The 25,858-nt window shown below is 25.7% G+C and overlaps 1 protein-coding gene across 1 annotated transcript; it reads left to right on the forward strand.

Moving 5' to 3' along the window:
* The first annotated feature begins 2,879 nt into the window (after positions 1 to 2,879).
* LOC103580101 (parathyroid hormone/parathyroid hormone-related peptide receptor) lies at positions 2,880 to 24,655 on the forward strand. The gene is made up of 13 exons (XM_014440657.2): positions 2,880 to 3,700; positions 11,903 to 11,981; positions 15,100 to 15,187; positions 19,170 to 19,276; positions 19,356 to 19,514; positions 20,994 to 21,088; positions 21,552 to 21,883; positions 21,966 to 22,096; positions 22,619 to 22,704; positions 22,780 to 22,924; positions 23,291 to 23,558; positions 23,749 to 23,915; positions 23,988 to 24,655. Exons 2-13 carry the CDS (start codon positions 11,970 to 11,972, stop codon positions 24,111 to 24,113), a joined length of 1,716 nt encoding a protein of 571 aa, XP_014296143.1. The 5' UTR covers positions 2,880 to 3,700; positions 11,903 to 11,969; the 3' UTR covers positions 24,114 to 24,655.
* Positions 24,656 to 25,858: the final 1,203 nt, after the last annotated feature.

The raw sequence follows: 25,858 nt of genomic DNA on the forward strand, positions 1-25,858 counted from the left end.
AAGTGAAAATGTGAAAACTAATAAAGGAAAATAATAATGGTTAAATATATTTATTTATTCAGAGTTACCACGTTCTTTTTTATTTTTTAAAGTTGATTATTCGCAAAGATAGATTGCATATATCTAGAGACTCATACATTTAACTTGCACTCTCGAATTCGTTAACAAGAAAGTGCGCGCCGAGAAAAAGAGAATGTAGAAAGTTGCATTTAATTATCTTTCTTTAAGTTATTGAGTGATGATCGCTGGGAAAAATTCTTTTATCTTCCGTTTTTATAATTATTATTAAATGCAAATTATTTATAGGAAAAAATAAGTTCATTTATAGAGGGAGGGAAAACCGGGCACTTTAAGATATGCTAAGTTTTCGAAGACTCAAATATGCTAAATCTTTTTTTTTTTTTTTTTTTTTTTTTAATGACATTTAAAGTAAATAAAAGAAATTTTCAGTTGCTGTTAAAAAAAAAATTCTGGGTGTTAACACGGAGAAAAATTTGTAGTTACTACAACAGTAGCTGCAGTTGAGGTTACTACAAGTTGAAGTGAAGAAATGCCAACTCCAACTTGGAATAATTTCAATCACTCATGTAGCAACGTCAGTACTATTTATATATAGTATCCTATACTACATATTGGTGTACTCGCTAATACATTATTGTGGTTAGAAGAACCACAATTTCTTTCCGTGTAAAAAATTTGATTTATTTAAATTTTTTAATAAATAATTTACATAAAGAAAAATCAAATTTTACATAATTTTTGGATACAAACGAAGAAAAAAAATTTTTAATACTTTTTATTTTAAAAAAAAAGTCATCAATATTTTTTGACTGACACTCGATTTTCGAAAAAGCTTAATAAAAAAAAATTCAAAATAATGCTCAATTACATTTATAAAAGTTATTTTGGAATGTTTGAGAAATATTTTTAAGAAAAATTCTTTTTATAAAATTTTGGGGGTACCACGTTTTGCCTCCTCCCCCTCCACGTAAATTTAAATACTTAAAATGAATTTAATTTCCTCCTCAGATTATTCGTTAATTGAATTATTTGGGATCGATTACTGTGATTTGAAAAAAAAAAATTTCGATTTATTCGACAGCAAGTAGAATTTTTTTAATTTAATTATTTATTTTTTAAATGAATGTCATGATAGCAATTTACAAAAGCTCTAATTTTATTAATTAATAAGATTTTAATTTTAAGCTATTTTCGTAGAAAAGTAAAAAATTTGATTTGAGTTAAATTTATAAAAAAAAAAAAAAACATATTTACAGAACTATAAATAAAGAAAATCTATAAAAAAAGATTTGATAACAAATTAATGAGGTTTAAAATCATGTAAATTAATACCAAAATAAACAGTTGGCTGAAATTTTTATAAATCAAAAACAAAAAGATTTATCAATAATAAATCGAATATTTTTTTGTATTTAAATAAAGGAGAGTAAATATAATTTGACTATCTCATAAGAATAGTAAATATTAAAAATATATTGAGATAAAAAAAAATGTGGAGTTGACGAAAATACGTCGATGCCACTTAAAGTGTCATCTGTGTAATTAAAAAAAATTAAATAATAAGAATAAAGTTGAAAATAATATTAAAAATATGATAAAATAAAAAATTATATCAAAAATAATGTAAGTGGGCAAATACAGACACGATAAACAAACTTCATTGACATAAACGTGTTTTTTTTTTTTTTTATAATTTTTTTTTTTTTTTTCAAGTGCACGAGAAGCGACTTATCAATAATCATATGATGGTTTTTTTTTGGATCTCATCGATATAGATTATTTTAAAAATTTTATTATCTTGATATCTTCTTACGTCAAACGGTTTTGTATTTTTTTTTATCGCATACAAGTTCATTCGCCCGAATAATTTTGTCAATGAATACGAATAACAAAAAAATAAAAATAATAATAATACACAGAAAATAAAATCCTCAACTAAAAGCAAATATTTTTTTGACTCCAGGAAATTTTTGAAAACCCAAATTTTTTCGGATAAAGTATAGAAATCTCCTTAGACCAAGAAAAATTCTCTTGGTTCAAAAAAATCTTGACTTGGTTCCCGAAAACGTTTTTCTTCAAAAATTTTTTCTTAACTTAAGATAATTTTTTTTTCTGTGTAACAATACACTATAAAAAATCGGAAGTGATTACGGAAAAATCACTCCGTATACGGAGTAAATAGGGAGTTTATCTTTTCAGATCTGAATTTTATTTAAATCCGCATTCACTCCAGAACGGAGTCTTTATAGTAAAATAAACTCCCCTTTAAATTTCACTCCGAAGGGAATTAAATAAATAAACAGTCATTCACTCCACAAATTTCTCAGTGTAGTAAAAAAAAAAAAAAAAAAAAAAAAATAATTGTTAATTTACTAGGATGCACGAACTTCAATCTAACTAATGGAAAACAAACATTTTTCTTCTTTAACATTTTTAAAACTTTAGTAGAACGAAATTTAATTTAAAAAAAAACAATTTTTGTTAATTATTTCAACAAAGGCGATATCGTTAATAAGAAAATAATTAAATAATTATTTATTGATATGATGATAAAAAAAAATTCCAATGATACAAAAAATGAATTTTATCAATATTATTAGATAAATAAATCGTAATTACTGATAATATAAAAAAAAACTCTGTTATTGCATCTTGTACAATCTACTGTCAACACCTCTGAGGCTTTAAAAACTTTAAGAAAATAAGACCAGAACAAGACAAAGATGAAGAAGATGAAGAAGCAACAGTTGGCGGGGTAGGAATAGGTACATAGATATATATATTAATAAAACCTGCGCACGCGAAATATGTACAAGCAGTAAAGAGTAAATACGTCAGTCATGCGTAAAGCTCGACAATATATCCCGACGATTCAAGTGTAGTACCGTTAAAACGACGCTCCACGTCGGACACGCGAGAGTTTTAGCTGAAAATTTGAATTTTTTTATTTACCACCAACTCACAAATTCAAATGATAATAAAAAAAAACATAGATCCATTTTTTAATATTTTTTTCATTCAATAAATTTTATTATTATTAAAAAAAAATTATTTAATAGCACAAAATTATTAAAATAAAAAATGAATGGAAAATTAATATAATAATTTAAATAATCTATACTAATTATAAAAATAAATTTTTAAATTAAGCCTATGAAATTTTGAAAAATCAAAAATATTTAATTTATATTTTTTTTATCAGTATCTAATTTTTTTGTTTTTTTTTAATAATAAATAAAAGAATCAATGAAAGTCTTATACATATAAGTATATGAAAAATATATGTACATATACATTGATATATAAATGAACTGTTAATTCTGCATTATAATCGACAAAACAAATATGATTGAAAAATATGAAAGATCCATAATTTATAATTAACAAGTGTGTCTTTAAAATTCGCATTGAATAATCGGAGTGATGGTAAATTTATATAAACAGTGAGAAATCAAAAATGAATAATATGTAAAATAATACTTAGCGAGAGATCACTTGTTATCTCAGTCATTAATATTTAATTGATTGGATAAATTTCAAATCCAACATTTAAAATTGTAAATTTATGGTGACAAATTAAAATAGTTTTAAGACGTGGGCGTTTTAATGCTTCTAGTTTTCTTACGTGACTGATGATAGTTTTCCATGCAATATCGGAGAAATTAATTTTAACGACTTGGTAAGTAGAATATTATTTTAAGCATTTTTCTCAATAAATTTTCTGTTCACATTGTTTTCATTAAAAAAAATTCATATATTTTTTTATGATTTAATTGTGTGGTTAAAAAACAATTAAAATATTTTTTTTTCATATTATCTAAAAATACATAGGCTTTTATTTGTATTTTTAAAAATTCAAATTCAACGTTAATTAAAATAATGAAGCTAATGATAAAAATATTTCAATTATTATGAAAAATATTTAATGATCAAATTTAGTAATTAAAATTTTTTTTTTTATTTATTTCAATTTTTTATTAGATGAATTTAAAAAAAAAAAAATGAAATAACGTGCGATAATCTTTTGATTAAATTCGCAACTGATAAAATAAAAAGCTATTGAAAAATATAAAACTATTTGAAATCAATGATTTTATTACAAAAATTGAATAATGTATTGAATTGAATTTGAAAAAGCTTGAGAGTCCTATTGTGCTGACAGGTTTTATGGCATTTCGTCAATAAAAAAAAAATAATAAAATAAAAAAAGGAAGACCCTATTATAGATAAAAATAAAATAAAAAAAAAATCGCCCCGACATGAACTTGTAACAAATTCAAGCTATCAGAGGATCCTTAGGATATACGGTGGCCAAAATTCTTTGTAAGTTTGAATTGAAAGATGTGTTATTCTTCTATTCCACCTCGACAACTTTTCAGATAAAAAAATTAAAAAAAAACAAAATTTTGAAATGTAAATATTTATGACATTGAAATATTTACTATTTTAAATATTTGATAGTATCAATGAGAAAAATGTGTTGTGTTTAAAGATATATGTTGATAAAAAATAAAGATAATTGATAAGAAATTATATCATATATATGATACTTAATATTGATTGATCAAAGCCTTCAGTATGAAAAAGTTTTTTTTTTCCCAGCAAATAAAGTATAAGTTTGATTAAAAAATAATCCATGTCTTCACCATGAAATAAATATATATCACTTTTTCATTGATGATATATAAGTAATTTAATAAAGAAGTTAAATAATAATCTGACATTGCGAAATTCAGAAATTGGGAGATAAAATTCTTTTTTTCTGGCAGCTGTCGCAGTAATAACCATCAGGAATGGTCAGACACACATGATGTTCGAGTTATACGTTTCTTTTATTATCCTCCGGGTTTTGTAATTATTTCTTCACTAGTATTTTTTTTTTGTTCAGTTAAAATAAAAAAAAAAAAAGAAAAATATCCGTACATATAAATTATTCATAAAATTTGAATAGACAGATTTTTTTTAATCCTGAAGTACACATTTCAACCCAGTAAACTGGATAGGATTGTGAGTTTTTATTATCAGAGTAGTTTTTTGTTTGAGTTTATTATACTCGTATAAATATCGGAAAACAAATATATACTTGTAATCATATTTTTTGCTAATGAAAAATATTACAGTGAATGAGCAAATTTTTATTATCCTGAGAAACTTTTTAACGAAGTAAAAATTTTTCAGTATAAAATTTTAAAAGCGGAAGTCATTTACTTAAGAGTGTGCTCATCGCGACCAGGGTGAGTTACTAATTAGAGATACAGGAAAAGTTTGAATTGAGATACAGGAAAATAATCAATCTGTTGTAGTTTTTTTTTTTTTTTAATGAAGTTACGGTACCATTATTATTATTTTTAATTATGATTTCTTCATTAAAATTTTCTGTAAATATTTTAATCCGATATTGTACTGTCTGAAAATAATTACTAATTAATTCCCAGTATTACTCATAATTATTTATGTCATGTTTGTTGGTGAATGTTGACAAAAACAAGTATGAATTTATTTTTGTTGCATAATAATAATTTTATATTACTCATGCAGATTTTGACGAGATTAATTATTTATAGATTATTTGTGTATCTAATAAAATATTTAATGTTACCGGAAACATGGCAACATTTTAATAAATTCATAAAAATATAAATGTCCATTACGAAAATATATTCTGGTAATTCAAATAAATTATTGATGGAAATGGAGGTAAGATGAGTCACATAATAAAATTTTTAAAGGATTATAAAATTTTTAGAATAAATATATTTTCAAGATTTTAACAAAATTCAAAGGAAAATTATTTCACAAAGAAAAATCTCAAGTAAATATGCCGATGCAGCACAGTAATATTTACATTACTCTATAGTTTGTGCCCTGCCGTTCTTATACACAAACTATAGAGTAATGTAATTATTTTAATTTCTGCTCAACCGGTCAAGTTGATAGAGTACAAATAAAATTATTTTACCCGAAAACGGACTGATATTTTTTTTTATGGTACTTATACTAACGACATAAAAAAACCCATGCTATATGAAAGTTCCTAATGTATATTATTCTATCCAACGCCTTCAATAAACCAAATAATTATACTATTTCAATATAATTAAATATTTCATGGATTATAATCGAGTTAAAAACATTAAAATTTATTATTACAAAACTTTTAAATTTCATTGTGCGTATTTTAGATCGCATGTAAAAGAACGTCACTGAGGGGAAATTTACTTTTTCATCCCGACTGTGCTATTATCCTACTATTTGCTTATACTTGACATGAATGAGAAGAATTTTCAATTGTAACTGAAAAAAAAAATTTTTATTTTTGAAGCAATGAAATTTTGAAATTTTTTTTTTTTTTGTTTTTTTTTACGTTTCTATCAAATTTTATCAAGTATAATTATTCCTATGAAAATTTAACTAAGAAATATAATTTAAGAGTAAAAGCATTAGAATTTTTTTTCTTATATTTTGATAAAGAAATAAAAAAGTTCGCTCGTTCAAAAATCGTACAAGAACTAATAAATTTATTAAAATTCTCATTAATTTTGATGGAGCAACTTGTAGATAATAATATAAAGTCACGACATTGATGTATAGTTGATAAAAAATAATTTAATCAATACTAATTTGTGACTGTAGTCGATTTTAATAAATGATAATCCCTTTGAAAGCAAGACCTTTTTCGTAGATATATAACTTTCTTCGAAGTACTCAACTGAAATATCGTTGACGTGATTAGATTACTCTATAAAAAATACCATGGGTTTATAAGGCTTTCCCTCTTCTTTTTCACACGATAACAGTAAACTGGCTACTAAAAATAAATTAAATAAAAATGTTACTTTAAAACTCCTGAAAGAACAAATAATAAATAATAATGTGGGTATAAGTTAAGAAGCAAGTGGGTGTAAAAATTGCTTGTGAAATTTAATGTCCACGAAATTCAACACTCTAAAATGGTGAGGAATTGCGATACATATCCCCAAAGTACCAATTCAAACTCACAATAAACTTTTACGATTGAGCTATTATGTACGCGTGAAGCATTTTTACAAACTAAAAACTGTTGAAAAATTTTAACAGAACAGTTTATAAGATTACCGTTCACTACGTTTACATTTCATCTGAACTATTATCACTATAGTTATTTCAATAGTAAAATTTCACTAGAAAAAAAATAAATATACATAAAACCTCAAAACATACATAATACCAAAAATTTGAAGACAGAACGCAGATTAAATTCGGAGTTTATGATTTTTTATTAAGGTAATTTCTTCGGAGTTAAATTAATTCTAGAGAGGTGTTAATTTTCACATTTAAATTCCGGATTGGATGGATGCTGATTGGAATAAAATCCACATCACTCTGCTTAAAAAACTCTTTCTTCACTTCGGGCGCGAAGAAATTATTGTTATTTATTCGAATTTCCGCAGGTGGCCAGCATAGTCCGGATTCACTATGATATCATAGCATTTCAAACATGAATAATTTTCCCCTATATGTAGTGAAATTTTTTTAAAACTTCAAGTGACAGAGTTAATCCGGACCGAAATAAAATATCCGTATTCACTCAGAATCCACTCATGAGTTTGACAGAGTACAAAGGTTGAATCTAAAAATTTTAATATCTATTAAATTATATAATTCAAATGTCCATATAGAGCATAAACTCTACTTTTATTATTCATTCATAATTCAAAAAATTAAATATTTCTCATAGTTTCAAAAGCACATTATATTTCATTCAATATTTTTCAGCGGATATGATTTATCTCAAGATAAAAATCTTGCTTAAATAATTTATCTCTTTTACTTAAAGCGCAATGAGCATTGTATTCTAACCCATTGTACTTTAAGGTTTCACAATAATTCAAACTTTTAAGAACGAAAAAATAATGTCAATCAATAATGACATCACAGAAAGAAAAAAATTTTGATATTCACTATCGTCACGTAACATCTACTATTATGTTAATATCGCAGCACTAATTCCAAAAGGACTTATATTTTGTGAGCCTTTTTGGCTTTAGTCACTGAATTTAAAACCAAAAAGGCGTATTATTTTTTTTATTGCCAATCGTTTTGTATCCACAAAAATGAGAAAAAAAAAACGAAAAAAATTTTTAATATGTCGCCATTTTTTTTCAAATCAAAATTTTCAAAATCCCCTATGTGGAACGATAACCATATGCATACAGATTACAACGCGGTTTTGTTTTTTCGTTTCAGATAATCCGTTTTTGAGTTAGAGATGAAACCGTGGTGGGGGAAATTTTTTTGGTACTTCACAAAAATGCTTTTAATAAAGTTTATAACAACACGATATTTTTTAATAAAAATTTAAGAGAATTATCTTCAATGTATACTTTAGAAAACAAAAAAAAACCCGACCCCCGAATTCTTTTATTATCCCAGTCAAAAAAATTCCCGGAAATCGCCTATTTTTTGGATCCCCACAGTGGCTATCCCCTTTAAGATTAAGATTAAGTCTACAATATGATTAGGAATTTAAAAAAAATTATACGCCTTTTTGGTTTTAAACTTAGTGACTAAATTCAAAAAGACGTATAAAAATATAAGTCCTTTTGGAATTAGTGACTCGATACAATAAAAACTATTATGCGAATATAGTAAGCTTTTGTGTACTAAATAGTAATTTTTTTATATTAGGATTATAACACCTCTGTAGTATACTATCTTAGTTGGTATTGAAATCGACTAGTCGCAGCTGCGTCAGATCGTTAATAATATTACTAACGCAAGATGGTAATGGTTAATATGTCACCTAATATAAATAACATGTGTTGCAATTGTTAACATATTAAGACATTTTCAGCAAAAAACTGCGATTGTAATAATTACGATTAAGACTTTATTTTTCTCTCCGTAAAGAAAACTCAATTTTCAAAATATCAACTAATGTATTTAATAAAATAAATATAAAGTATTATTAAATAACCAGCAGTATTTCATTTATGTATACTTAAGTTCTGAGAATATCATAATACATATATTTTGCTGAAATATAGCGGAAATAGAATAGTATGCATACATAGTTTAATCTCTAAGTGAATAAATCAAAATGAACATTTATATTCTGAGGTTATTCATATTTTCTTTTTTTTCTCGACATTTTTTCGTAAAAATAAAACTAAAACTATCGTAAAAGTTTAACTATTTCTTCTTGTAAAAATAATTTATTTGATGACAGCTATTTTCTAGTAATTGGAAATAAAAATTCGTTATTAGTTATTATAATCGCAATCAAAATTTGAATTTTCAACTAAACTTCAAAGTCAAACTTACATAAAGTAACTTCTAGCTCAATTACAGATATCAATACTATCTAAAGAAGATTAGAGGGTTTCCATAATATATATTCCAGATAATAGCCATATGCATATCAATATGAAAACACAATTATGGATTATTGTTTGCTAACTAGTTAAAATATTCATCGCATGCACAAACTCATTATATACTTAAAATTTTATTTTTTTGGTCGCAAAATAAAACAAAAATCAGTAAAAGACAAAGTTTATAATCGAGTTTTTGCAAATGATATTATTAAAGCAATTTAAGTTAGATCAATGCTTTTGACATGAAACTTTTGAATACTAATCTCTTATATAACAGCGCTTTTGCAAGAAAAAGATAAAAATATACTTTGATATCATATTTTTAGAAAAAAATGTTTATGATAAAATTAATAAGATTTTCTCTTTTCTTGAGAGTTTATTTTCTCCTGTCACTGTCACTTTCATAAACAGAAAATGAAATAGAAAAAAAAAAATTGAATACAGAAGAAAAATATTTTACTGAAAATTTTTCTGTAAATTAATTTATGTCCATTTTTCATTAAATGAAGATATATAATTTATGAAAAAAGAAAATAAAAGTTGAAATTAAAATAAATGGAAATTTAATAAGGAATTTCAATAATAACTTATAAATTTCATAAAAAACTATTTTAATAAACTTGATAGTCAAAAGTAGTAGTATTTTCATTAAGTTCAAAACAATTTTTCAAGAAGCCCAACTATTTTTGCACATTATAAAGTTTAAGATTCAATGTCACCGTAGCCAACTAAAGACCAACAAAAATAAAAAACTGAAAAATTGCAGCCATTAAAACAAACGAAAAAATGCATTTCTAAAATTAAATGAATAAATAACGATAGAAAGTTTCAGCTGAAAAAAAAATTTCTCAGTTGAGACACTGAAGTGACTCATTCTGCTGATGAATTTGTCGAAAGACCATTATATTATCAATGAAATTTCTATATACACAGATCTAATAACATGGTATTGCCGGCAGAAGCGTCATTATATTTCCTATATTAATTGTTTGACTACCCGAGGGTGTGTCCAAAAGGTACGTGCGTATGTGTATGTCACTGTAATTTCACAAATTACTGTTACTTCTTCTTTATCAATTTATTTAATAAATTATTATCGATGTTATTATCTTTCATTCATTACTCAATAAAACCAAAATACAATTTATTAAATTATTAGCAAGAAATCGATTTTTATTCAAGTAATAAATCAAATTCTAAAGAGGATGCAGAAATTTTTTCAACTCTAGAATTAGATTTGTGTGGTATTATTTATGTGATTGAGAGAGAAAAATTCATAAGTAGTTTTTTTTCAGTACACAGTACGGATACATAAACGCGAAAACTCGAGATAAATCCAGTGAGTAGCATAAAATTTTATCATGATACTTGGTGCACAAAGCTCTCTGTTGAAATCGAAATATTTTATATCTAGAAAAGTTTATTATCGTATCACTTTGTAAATAAATATACACAACTGCGAACTTTCAAACTACAGACCTATATATTTCATGATTCTATATATAGACATATAATATAAGATAGTTTTCAAACTTAAAATTTTTCCATCTAATGTAATTACTTTATACTTCAATATTACTTTTTACTCAAAATTTTAATGATATAACTTTGAATTTCAAACTTTCAAAATAACTCAAAAAATATTTTAATGAAAAGTTAAATAAATGATAGGCTCGATACTCGAGTAACTGATTGATAATTTTCTGCATGAGAATATTGATGATATTATTTAGCTAAATTGTTATAGAAAATCGATTTCTGGGTTCAGTTAATTTTACGTGTGAGTGTACCTTTCTCATTATTAAATTATTTTGAAGAATTTACTGATGTAAATTTGAATCACGAACGAAAATTTATGCTTTTAGAACCTTTACTCAAATATTTATGAAAATAGGCACTGTAGGGCTCGGAATAAAATAAGACACTGCTTCAGAGGCAAAAAAAATATTTTCTGTTAAAAACTGCTTAGCTGCCATTTATTGAAAAGAATGAAATGCGGCCGATTTAAAATTTTGATTTTCAAAAATGGTGTCTCATTTTGCTCTGAGATTTTATGTTTTTTATTAGAATAAATTTAAAAATTAAATGAATTATCTTATTTGTACTCTCTTTTCAAAAGAAATTTGAATTAGCGGATTATTATTAATTTTCAATAGATGGGTATTTTTTTATTTTATTCATTTGATTATGATAATTATCGGCAACGCATTTACAGGCAAACAATGCAACCTTTTGTTCATGAGCTTATGATTATTGAATTCTCGAATTCGCTGTTATTAATATAAATTAATCGACTAAAAATAGTATTTCTAATTAAAATAATAAGGAGTAATAATTTCTGAAACAGCAGAATCAAAAATCCATACTCATGTGTTTAGATTTTTGTGATATGAAAAATAAATATTATTAAAATTATTTTTAATTAAAATATTTTTCTTCAATTAATAAATGTGATCTAAAGGTTTAATTAATTAATTAATTAATTATAATAATGAGATTGAAAGTTTAGAATTTTTTTTTTCCAGATCAAAAAAGTGAACTAGTTCTCAAAAATCATTTGGTTGGATAAACCGGAGAAAATAAAATAGCACCATGTCTGCGCACGTAAGTTAATTAATACTATTTTCCGAGTATAAAATGTCACTTACGCCTACAAAGAATAACTGTAATACTACCGCCAACCCTCTAATTAAATTTGCAATAATTTTATTTTAATTTTATAATCAGAACTAAACCAAGAATTATCTCGAAAATAATAACAATAATAATAATAATTAACGATGAAAATTAATTAATAATTCCGTCGTAAGATTTTACTCATCTACCCTCTATTTAAATTAGCAATAAATTTAATTTTAATATTAATACATTTCCACTCCAGGCTAAATTATAATTATTATTATTATAAACAATATATATATTCAAGTCGTAAACATCAGAGTAATCAAATTTCTGAAACAAAATAACTCTCGTTTTATAAATAAAAAAAGGTCAACAGTCAAACCATTACTAATGACAAAATAGTCTCTCTTAACTTTTTATTTATTTGATTTTATTATAAAAAACTAGAAAAAATCTAGTGTGTAGGAAGGTGGATAGAGAAAAATAATTAAATTACTGAAAATTTATGAGATTTTATTTTTCTGAAATGCTTCGGCTTCAAAAAAAATTAAAAAAAAAAAACGCGAATTCTAAAAATAAACGCACGATAATAATTTGAAAAGGTCAATCGTTACCGCGAAAAATGACAACGGGAATATGACTGTAAAAAAAATTATACAATTATAAAAAAAAAAAATCAGTAAACAATTCAATTAAATGAAGTATACGGAGAAAAATTTTGGCTCAAAATCTACCAATTTTTATTTATTATGCTGTCGACTAAACTTGAAACAGGAAGGGAAGGATCCAAAAAATTATTATGCTCTTATGAAAAAATATTATGCCGCATCACGACTATTATAATTTATGGAAGTAATTGTTATTAAATCTTATTGATGTGTCTCGCGCGTAGTAAATATATTATCTGATATTTCAAATATAAACAACTCTGAAATACGGAGTAATGCTTAGAGCACACTGAATAACTCCGCGTTTGAGATGTCTGTAATAGATCTTATTGAAACTCAGCACTTGTTTGTCCACTATAGCTTTTAATTATTATATCTGATAGTCTATTAGGTATATCGACCGATTTCCAACGATTATTAAATACTTGACCAAGTTTTCAGAATTCTAATTAAATAATACATCGCTGAGCTAATTACTATTTAAATAATTGATTACGATACCATTGTCTTCAATATCTTAGCAGTAAAAAATAACATTATTGTCTTTATTAACCAATAAAAATATATATTTCTATCTACTTTGGAAATATTGTAACAAAAAAAGTCACCAACATTTTCTTTCATTCGAAATCTAATAAAAATAAATTGATCCAATTAATTGATATGTGCAATTTTATCACTTGCCTCTCCATTTGATGGTCTTTTACTTTGACAAAAAAAAAGTCATTGATTAACCAGCGAAATATGTTTGGGAACAAAGGAAAATAATTCTCACCCGACCACTAAAATAAGTTAAAAAAGTTACGGGAAACTGAATACGGTTGATGAATTAAATTACAAGTAGAATTTTATTGAAACTAAAAACTAAAAGCATAGACGCTAGATTCCCTTTATTGGTTGCTGATAACCCGATACATAAAAAAATAATTTATTGGTGTTGGTGTTGGTATAATTTAAAAAATTTTTTGGGTCAAGTAAAAATTTTCTAGGGGTGAGTAAAAATTTTTAACGCCAGGAAATCTTTGTTTTCTGCATAGTAATAAAAAATATATTTTTTAAATTAAAAATGAACTTGAACTAATTAGTAATTTATAATCAAATTAAAATTATTTTACGTAAGAGTTGACATGAAACATAAGAATTGTCGTCACGTCGTGTTTACTTCATTAACAAATTGGATGTACTGAGAATGAATACTGACATTTATCCACACATGTGTGATGTTGTCTTTGCGATTTTTTTATGATAAAATACTTGTTCAATATTTAAAACTTATTTTTACTCTAGTTAATTAAATTTTTTTTTGTTATTAATACAGTTGATAAATTAAAAAATAATTTCAAAATATTTGACTCGAAATTGGGTAACTTAAAAATAAAAATAAAAAAACATTAACTTGAGAATTTGAACTCAAAGTAGGAAAGAAGTATTAAATCACTTTAAAAGCTATAAATTAGTGTCTAAGTAAAAAAGTGATGTGCTCGTTAGAACAGATATACAGAGACAAATATACAGGGTATCTGAACTACAAATGGCGATGATTTTTTATAAGATGATCTCTGTATAGTATAACGAACATTAGAGAAAAAGTAGTCACGCGATTATACGTAAATGCTTTTTTAACTTAATATATTCGTATTTAAATTTTTATACTTTTTAGATAAAAAGTTTGATTGCTGATAAAAGGATTTAAAAGTAAACATGAATGAATTTTTATTTTCATTTACTTTTATTATCATTTTTTTTTGTTGTCAAGATTTTGAGATTATCGATGAATAGTTGAGTGATAAAAAAAGTGCAATGGGGTCAAAGAATCGTTTTTGGCTGCTAAATATAATTCTTAAGATAGCAATCAATGACAAATAGAGAATTTCGGAGAAAAATATATATTTAAGAGCCGATTAATTAACTTAATAGTATAGATGTCAAATAACTAAAGCTATAAAAATTATAGTCGTATAATAATAATAAAAATTTATTTTCATATTACATATTTCTTTATCGAAAATAAATTTTTTATTATTGAAATAACCTAGACGATTTTTTTTTTGTTTTTTTCTTTTTGTAAAAGAAAAAATAGTGATATTAATAATTGTAATCTACTCAGAATATAAATATATTTTAAAGTATCTGGGAAACTCATATATTGCACCTGAAACCCTCAACACCATATATCATGTCGTAAAAGTATATCCCGCATAAATATATATATAAAAAACACTATAAAAAAAAATAGGACATATTTTGAGTACGTGGTCCATTTTCATCCCCTTGATATTATGGAAATCATCACAACAGATGTGAGCAACGTGAACGCAAAAAGACAATGTTTTTAACAAAACAATTTATCAACGTGTCATTTAATACCAATGATAAATTGATTAATAAGTAAGTGAACTATTTAATAATAAATATTAATGATATAATTTCAGGATATTGATTTCAACAGTCCGAGTATTCAACAAAGAATCCTTGAATCGCAGGCACAATTATGCAACAACGGTTCGACACCTGAAGCTGGTATTTTTTTTTTTATATTAAATATTTTTTTAAATTATTACCCGGGTCAAAAAATTAGATCTGATTTCAGTGTAACTGGACTGTATTTAAACTAATTGATCTATATTTGAACTAATTAATCTATTTTAAAATTTTTATGAAAATTCTAAGCTGTTTTTAATCTAAAGACAATCGAAAATAGACTAAAAAATAATTGATAGACAATAAAAGTCTAATTTTGATCTGAATAAAAGCAAAAAAAAGCAAAATATTTTGAGAAAAAATTTGATTTTCTTCTACAGACGATGAAAGTAGATTAAAAATTATTGAAAACAAGTCTGAAAATAATCTCAATAAGGAATAATACCGGCAAAACTCGATCAAATTTCCTATGTTAATTAAATACGAAGTAAAATTGAATAGAAATAACTTAAAATTCGTATTTTATTTAAAACAGATCAAATTTTCCGATCCGGGTACCCTATAAAAAAACAGACGTAAGTCTACGCTACTCCGGTGTTAAGGTTATCGGTGTTAAATTTGACTTCGAAAAACGGTGTTAAAATAAAAACGGTAGCTGGTGTTTATTTGAATTTCTGTAGATGGCCAACATGGTTCGGCTTAACTAAGACACCTCAGCATTTCAAACAAGAATATAATTTTTCCGTAAAGCTATTGAAATAATTTTTTTCTCAATTAAAGACAATTTTGTAGTTAACGAAACGTTATTATTATTAATTTTTTCCGTTTGTAGATATTGAAAAGCTTGGACTCACACCCTCATCAGAGCTAAATGTACTCTACCTGTACACCGTTTTATCATTGGTAAAAAAACACCACTACACTGGCGTGAGCGTATTTTAACACCTTTTTTTTTTAGGGTGTATTAACTCTTAGTGCTGTGAAATTAAAAAAATTACGTACTATCACAAAGATTAATTACTTTATATTATTATCGCATTACTACTATAAATGTGCGCATTATTATTATAATATGTAACGCATGTTATCTTAACTTGCCCTAAATCCATACGAATAGCTTTAAGAATGAATGAGAGAGAAAGAAAGCCCAATGAGCTATAACGAAGTATTATCTTACCGAACATTAGCAGAACAACACGAATTTAAATTAATGCATAATCGATATCACTGTTTGTCTTAACGGTTGAATTTTATCATTTTATTACCTAACAAATCAAAAATTCACTGAGTATAATTAACGCGATAAAATATTAAATAATCATTAATTAAACATTTTATTTTTTCTTCATTTACTTTTTAGTCGTTAATTTCCTATATATATACATATATAGCACCAAATTTAATTTTTTATAAAATTATACTGGTTATGAACGATAATTACTGCACTGTAAAAAATTTTTAGACTCGGTCTAAAAATTACACCAAATTTCATGTTAAATTTGGTAAATGTTTAATTAACGATACCCTAGTCAAAAATAAAACTTGATTTAGACTTGGTCGTCTTAAATCGTGACTAAGTAAGCTAGTTGTCGAAACTAAGGCAGATATTTTGAAATGTTGTAGAATATTTATTTTCTTTTATAATTGATCGTTTAGAAAAAATTTGGAAATTAGTAGACGTCGGCTAACATCAGTATCGAAAATATTTTTAAAGAGGTCATTCTTTAATGCATATATTTAAAATTATGAGGTAATATACAAATCTTGACTTATGATAATTAATTAATGACATAATTATCAATCAGAATATATAATAAATGCACTAATAAGTAATTCGAAATTTAACCAATCCAATTTTAGATACCACAGGATTACTCAGCAGCAGGAAATTTATATTTAATGCCTGTTACCAAACTTTATTGAGTAATATATATTGCTTAATGTATGTACATGCGATGTAAATATATAGATATATCAAATATTGTTCGACAAAAAAAAACCCGATGTTACCAGGTATTTCAAATTCCATTGTTACTTTGTACATAAAGTACAGTCTGGCTGACAATTTTATCACCTTGCGTTGCGGTTTGTGTATTGTGTAAATGTTTGTTTCATTATATTAAAAAGTATTTAACTGATAAAATCCGGCGGGGCTATTTATTTTATTTATACTGTTATTTTATACCCCGTCAAGGTGTTAAATTTATTAACAGTTGAAAAAAAACTATTAGCCTGTGAAAAATTTTTATGACAAAACGATTATTAAAAATTTTTTTTAAGCTTAAATATATTATTGTACTATAGGGTATGAACGAACAATCACCTTTTATTTTATTTTCTTTATAAATATGTATATAAAAATTTATCAAAACAATTTTTTTTTCATAAAATTTATGGTATTTTTAAATTTTTGTTTTTCGTCAAAAGCTTTTACATGCCAGAACAAAAAAATATATTGAATTTCTATCTAATTCGGTTCAAGCAGATTTTTTTATTTTTCGTTCAATTTTTCATTTTTTAACTTCCCGCTATAAAAATTAATAATTTTCAAAAAAAGAGAAGTTATTAATTTCGGTCCGATTTTCGAAAATTTAGTTTTCGTCAGATCTTGAAGATATAAAATCCTAGGAAACTTTTCTGTTTATTTCTGGACGGATGTCCGTCCATCGGTAAACGTATGTGTGAGTGTGGGTATAAACTTTTTATGTCCGACGGATATCTTTGGAACGAATCAACCGATTTGAGCGGCAATCGAAAGGGCTCACCAAGAATTAGCACTGATTAGATTTTAAAATCGATCGTCGAGTAATTCACAAGTTTTACAAAAAATAAAGTAAAAAAAAAAGTTTCTAAGTTTGACAAACTCTAAGTCTCATTGAGCTCTTTTGATTACCGCAAAACAGGTACAAATCAGTCGATTTGTTCTAAAGATATCGTCGGACAAAAATTACTTTTTTTCGACAATATATATATATATTTTTAATCTAGCCGTTTTTTGAGCTCGAAGAATTTAAAAGTTTTACCTTTAATAACACTTTCCAGCTCTTCGAGCTCGAAAATGGCGGGCCCACAGAATAAATAATTTAAAAAAATTTTTCAATAAAAAGAAAAATGATGGAAATTTTATCAAAAAACCCTCGATCTCCACTTTTACTTTTTTGTAAGTTTCGTTAAAAATTTTCTCACAGTAAGCTTTAAATAAATAACTTTTATTGATGTAATTAAAAAAATATAAAATGGTAAAATTTTTTTCTAATAATTGGACGATCCTTGAGTACTTTGTAGTATCTACCTTACATATATATATATATATATATATATATATATATATATATATATAGTATAGGAAAGTAAATTGATTTTTACATACTACATGTGGTTGCAAGGTTGCAACAGAGCATTAATTATTACCTATTCCGGATTCTCAATTGTTCAATTAACGTCAGTGTATGTCACTCGTGATATGGACTTTAAATTTCCATACGTCAATTGTACTATTGTTAAACATTATCCTCTATTGTCACTATCAACGCACAAATATTTACAATTTAACTACCAATTAATAAGTGATCCATGAAATTTAATTACAAATATAAATTAAAATATGTGCCTATTTAAAAATTCTCTCATGTAAATTTATAACTTTGTAAATAAATCCCGATAATTACATTTTCCCCCGAAAATAAAATTAATTAAATGAATATAAATTAAATTAAATTGAACTACAAAGTTAATTTAATATAAACTAAAATATCAGCAATTTTCCATCATAAATATATATGTCAAAAGTTATATATTTTACAATGTGAATAATATAGTATATATATATATATATATATATATATATTATCTGGGTTATGTCACATTTTATTTAAAATAAATATCAAAGAATTCAACTCAGAAAATATTATTATGAAAATAAATAAATAAAAGTAAAAAATTGAAAGGAAAAATTTTACATCCCACTATAAAAGTTTCTATATAAGTTTCTTTTTAACAAAAAAACTATTGAACTTATTGATGCGTATATTAAAGAAGCTTTTCCTTCAAAGGATTCAATAAAACTATATTGAACTTTCAGGTTGGTGTCCTGAAACTTGGGACAGCATTCTTTGTTGGCCACCCACTGCACCCAACGAGCTTGCGGTACTTTCATGTCCTCACTACATCGCCGGGTTCGATTTACAGGTAGATGTTGACAAATATTTATTTTATCAATAACTCTATTATACATGATCCATAATAAATATATATGTAAATATAATAGGCAAATGCCACAAGACAGTGTATGTCAAACGGACAGTGGTATTGGAGCGCAGAAACAAATAGTACCTGGAGTAACTACACGGAATGTTATAATGCTCAGCTTGTAACTGTACTAATGGATTTACCAGAGATGCAGTCGGATAATGCAACACTTGTCAAGGTAGTGTAATCGAATGTAGATGTACACAAAGGAAGATTAGACATATCAATAATAATCTAATGCAATGTATAGTCCTGCATATACATCTCCATGATATTATTTCATTTCGCAAGCTTTGATGGTTTCTGCGGCTTAAATCTCGATTGAAGGAAATACACACACAAATAGCGTCTAAGTACACTTCGATACAAAGCTGATATTCCTTTCAAAGAACTAATAATATTGAGAAGCAAAAAATATATAATTCCTACTAAGTCTCTTTCATGAGAAAATGTACTTAGTTTATTTTATGATTGCAGAAAATTTTATGAGTTATTAATGTCAAGGATTTTTTTTTAATCATTGATAATATGTAATGAATAATTATCGATAATAAACTGTGATTTGTTTATTTGTTAAGATAATTATTTTACATTAAGAAAAATTGTGAAATCTGAATTTATTGAATCTACACGAAAAAAAAAAGATTTCTTGACGCTAAATATTTTTACTCGTCCCAAGAAATTTTCCTATTGTCTTAAGCAAATTTTTTGAATTATGAATGGAAAAGTAAAATTTTTTTTAGCGCAAGAAAATTTTATCGAGTCCTAAAAAAATTTTTTTTTTTCATTTCATGATGAAAAAAATTTTTTTCTTCTCTGTAAATGTTGGATATTAACTATTAAATTTGTTATTAATTTTTACTTAAGCAATCGATGATGAATTTTATAATTTTTCTGTCTAAATTAAATTTTTTTTTAATGAAAATTCGAGTCCCCACATGAGTAAATAATTTTTATTAAAATTATTAGAGGCTCCTTTTTTTAAGATCAAAGCGAGGACATAATTTTAAAAATTCGTATGATTGATGTTGAATAAAAAATTATTATGAAAATCGATCAATTATAAACTTGCATTTATTACCCAGCAAAAAATTTTAATAATAAATATTTTTTTTTTACTTAAGAAAATTCTTGAAAAATTGAAAAAAAAATTTTTTTCGTAAAAATTTCATTTCCTTTTATTGAAAACAAGCGGATAGAAGAATCTTATAGGTATTCCACAATGAACATACTACAGATATTTAAATAACGAATTAAATAAAGTAGAAAAGTAAATAGTTTAGTTAGACGCAAAGAGATTAATTTAAAAAAAAAAAAAAAGTTTTAATAAAAATTGTAAAAGAGTTCAAATAGACATACGAGGTGGGAGAAAATAAAATTACAGCATAGATTAAATGAATTCCAAACGTGCAGTAAAACAAGCGTATATAATGAGAACCTGCTAGAATTGGATCAGATAAAATTAAATGAAAAAAAAAAAAAAAAAAAAAAAAAAAAAAAAAGAATTGCTGTACGTAAAAATAAAAATTTAATAAACCCCTTTTGATTACGTTAGTAAATAAAATGCAAATTAATGCTGAGAATTTATTTAGCAAAACAGAAATATTTGATTAAATAAAAATAGTGATTATTACTAAGATTAATTATTTATTTTTAGAAATATCTGCCAGTAGTTAAAATAATATCAACAGTTGGTTACGCCGTGTCATTGTCAGCTCTCATTGTTGCGTTCTGCATCTTAGCAATAATAAAGTAAGTAGCTTACATAAATTATTATTGTTTTCCTTTTCTTTTTCACGACAGTAAGATACACGGAAAAAAGTGAACTATATAAATTCAAAAACGACAAGATAATGATTAAGTGATCAATAAATAGTATCATTCTGAATAGTAATTCTTTAATTTATAATTAAACCGTAAATAATTATCCACTGTAAAAAATCAGGAGTGATTCCGGAGTGATCTAGATTTCACTTAAATTCTCATTTGGAGTTTAAATATTCGCAGAGAAATTTTTAGTAAAAATACCCAAAAAGTTTGATACCAAGAGGGTATGTGGTAAATATCTAAATATTGAAATTTAAAAATTATCTATATTGACACCCAGGTTCCGGGTTATAATTTAAAACACTAATTTTCAAAGCTTATTTTTTCCGTGTAATTTTTTTTGATATAATGAATAATAATAATAATAATGACGTATTATTTTATTAAGAAAACTACGATGCCCGCGAAATATGCTTCACATGCATCTATTTGCATCATTCATAATGCGAGCATTTATGGCATTGCTCAAAGAAATAATTTTCATCTCCGGTCTGGGTCTTTCTTCAGACGTTCTTATAAAAAATGGAGAGAGTTACTGGCTTGTTGATGATATTGAAAGTAATTGGCATTGCAAAGCATTCACTAGTTTCTGGCAGTACGCTATACTTGCAAATTACTCGTGGATATTGATGGAGGGTCTCTATCTCCATAATCTTGTTTTTTTTGCGTTATTTACCGACTCTAATTCCAGTATCGCTGGTTATGTTGCTCTAGGATGGGGTGAGCCAATTATTAAATACATAAATAACTCAATCAACAAACAAATAAACAAATAATTGTTTTTCTTTTTTTCTTTTTTAAGGTTTTCCAGTTATATTTGTAGTACCGTGGATATTTATGAGAGCGTCGATTGAAGATACGTTTTGCTGGACTACCAATGAAAATCCATATGTTTTTTCTGTTATTCGTATTCCGATAATACTTTCAGTATTAGTAAGTTTATTTTTAAAAAGAATGGGGTGTGATAGGGTATCTAAGTAATTAAAAAATTAAAAATAAAACGCATTGAAATTTTATTGAAATGCCAAAAAAGGTCTAAAAATTTATTTTCATTATTTTATATTGAGAAAAGTTCTTGCGACTCAATAAATATTTTTTAAATAAGTCATATATTTTTTTTCATATAATTATTTTTGTATTAGAAAAAAATTGAAGCTTTGAATTTTTAATTTTTTAAATGTAAAAGCTGTAAATTTTTTTTTTTTTTTCAAAAAGCATTCATATGCTAGAAATACAAAATTTTTATTAAAATTAGTTGAGTTGTAAAAAAAATTTCAATTTTAAAATTAATTTTGTTCATTTAAAAAACAGTTCGATCAAAATCTTCCGGGTTATTTAAAAATTCTACTCAACGATCAAAAATTTTTTAGACTGACCCATCATACCCAATCCTCTGTATACTTTTACTTAAATCAAAAAATTCGCTTTAAACATTATTATTATTGTTGTTATTAGATAAATTTCGTCCTCTTTGTCAATATTGTAAGAGTGCTTTATGTAAAATTAAAATCAGCTGTTTCTGAAGAAACACATCGTTACAGGTATGCTAATCATATATTTTTGAATATCATTCAACTAATTTGCAAACATTAATTAACCTATATAAATGAATTAAGGCGATGGGCTCAAAGTACTTTAGTACTTGTACCACTTTTTGGAGTTCATTACACCGTATTCCTTGGACTGTCTTACAGTATTGGAGTAGACGAAAGAGTTGAGCTTATTTGGCTTACTGGTGACCAACTTTTCGCTTCATTTCAAGTAAATATTTTATTTTTGTTTACTCTTCTCTATATTAATTACATTGTAAAAAATTGGAAGTGAATTCGAAGTCATTATGGATTTTATTTCAACCCGCATTCATTCCGAATCGGAGTTTTTATATTTAAATAAACGGATTTAATTCACATTCACTCCGCAAATTTTTTACAGAATTTTTGAATTTTTTTTCCAACAAATCAATTACGAAAAAAAAAAAATTAAAAATATGCACGTATAGAAAATTATACGAATTATAGGTGCAATTTTTCGAAATATTTTTCTTTATAATTTATCATTTTGAAAAAAATAAAAAATTATTAGATGTCGGCTAACTTTGGTATCATAAATTTATGTATTTTCTTTTAGGGTTTTTTTGTTGCTGTACTCTACTGTTTTCTGAATGCCGAAGTAAGAACAGAAGTATCACGAGCTCTGAGGACTACAAGATGGCCAAAATTTGGCAGCGGCCGATGGGGCCAAAAATCATCCACACGCTGTAATAGCACTTGCAGTTGCAATGCTACTAAAATCACCAAGGAAACAAGAAAAACAATTTGGTGGCAATTACCATGCCCTTGTTTTTTTAATGAAAAAAATATTCATCATTCCAATCACTCGATGGCGAGTACTCAAGGTGTTATTTCTATTGTATGAACAAAAAATTGTCGTACAGTTAATATATTATTTTTTTCTATTTAATTACCGATAAATCAATTTTGAATTTTCTATAAAAAACTGTATTGAATATTTTTTATTAATTAAAAAATGAAATTTGAATCGATAGAAGCTAAAATAAAATCTAAATGTAAAATATCTATCCACAGACGTTACAACGCGAGGATGTAGTTTAGCCAGCAGTAGAGGATACCTGGAGTCTGTTGATCAGGGACACGGCGTCAATTTGCCAGACAGTTATGGACAAACGACCAATCAAATATCACCATTACGTTCCAAATATACAGATCAGTCAATGTTATCATTTTATTCAAATGTATGTTAGCGCAATTACAAATATCCGGTCTAGTTTTAATATAAATAAATATAATAAACTATTTATTTAAAGATTTCAGAAGGCTACGGATTAACAGCAAACATGACTGATAAAATAGAACCGAGTGAAAATCATCACTGGAGTGATTCTGAATGCTGCAGTTTGTCCTTCGAACTACACAACTTCCAGCCTGTATGACCGATTAAAAAAATTTACCAAGTGATAATTAATTTTAAATCTTAGCATAGATTTTTTAATTTTAAAAATATGTTACTTATAAGATTATAAGTAAAGACAAATATCACATATGATTTCATCATATTTTGAAAAAAAAAATTTTTTATATTTCTGGTACGAATCTATTTATTATTTTGCGAGTACAAAACTTTTTATCAAATAACTTCTTTGTACTGGAAATTTAAAAATATTAATAAGACTCGAATGAAATCGTAAACTCACAATATATGTTTAAGGATAAATGTACCTCGGATTCTCAGGTAGAATTTTTAATAAATTAATTATCGCAGGCGAATTAATAATAATTATTATTAATAATATGATAATAACAATAAATTACTGATATTAATGCTTTTCATAAAAACAATTAGCCTTTCATAAACAAATAATTTATCAATTTAAAACATCGAGCTAGCAAGATATTGTTATATTTGATATAAAATGAAAGTTGTAACAAACAAAAAAAAATACCAAAGCTCTCTAAGTAATCTTACAGTGTCCGATAAAAATGTTATGTAAATAAAAGTATAAATAAAATAATATTTATAAAATTTTTTTGATTGTTGGTTACTGGATTTTTTAAATTTTTCCCAAATTTTATTTTTTTGTTATTACGAATTTTTGTAGGTTCTTATTAATTTTTCAAAAATTCCTCATATATTTTTTTTACACATACTAAATTTTTTTTTAAATTAAAACGAACAAATAATTATTTATAGCAAACATTGACGAACAATCAACGATCAAACAAATTGCTTGAAAAAATTTGCCAAACATTGAATTCCCTCCGCCAACTTAAGGGAGCTCGAACCGTCAGTTGATTACAAAGCAATCGATTTTGCGATTCATTCGACCCCCCCCCCCATTTTAGCAAAAATGTCAGTCGACTACAGCGACGCGTAGCGGCGAGGCACGGTAGTACCGATTTGGCGCGAAATTTAAAAATTGAAATTTAATAATTTTATTAAAATTAATTTGTGTGAATAATTTTATTAATTTGACTAAAAAATATGCCCTAAATTTTTTATTTTTCATCAATAATTTTTTAATATTACCTGCGCGGTAAATTGAAATTTTTGAAAAATAAATTATTAGAAATTGGAGATAAATTAAAAAATCGTCTATTAAAATAAAATGGTGGCAGAAATGTTTGAAAAAAATTTTAAATATTAAAAAAAAACACTTGAGTGTTTGAACAAACCTTGGCGGAGAAATAATGTGCAGAAGGGTGTCCTAATACACCTGGAGATTTGAGTTAAATTGCTCCAGGTGTATTGCAGCTAAAAAAACGTCACTTAACTGCTATTTCCCCACCAGACGATGCCAGATGATTTTGCTTAGGAAATTGGAAGTGATCAGCATCAGCCATCAGCATCACTTTACACTAGCACTGAACACTCAAGACTTAACTACACCACAGACACTTTTCACAATTTTAATTTTACAAACACTGCACTTTTTAATTTAACAATGTCTACGAGCAATAAATTTTATGAATAATTCCGCAAATCAACTGCAATACTATGTTTCAATTGAAACGTAAAGAAAGATCTGGACTACTACTGCCATTAGCTATGATACTGACTGCCGCTATCGAACCGCCAGTTGATACAAAGCAATTGATTTTGCGATTCATCGACTACCCCCACTCTAGCAAAAATTTGAACGTGAAATAGTGACGCGCAGCAACGCCATCAGCGCGAAAT

This window comes from Microplitis demolitor, chromosome 1 (genome assembly GCF_026212275.2).
Source record: "Microplitis demolitor isolate Queensland-Clemson2020A chromosome 1, iyMicDemo2.1a, whole genome shotgun sequence".
Lineage (NCBI taxonomy): Eukaryota > Metazoa > Arthropoda > Insecta > Hymenoptera > Braconidae > Microplitis > Microplitis demolitor.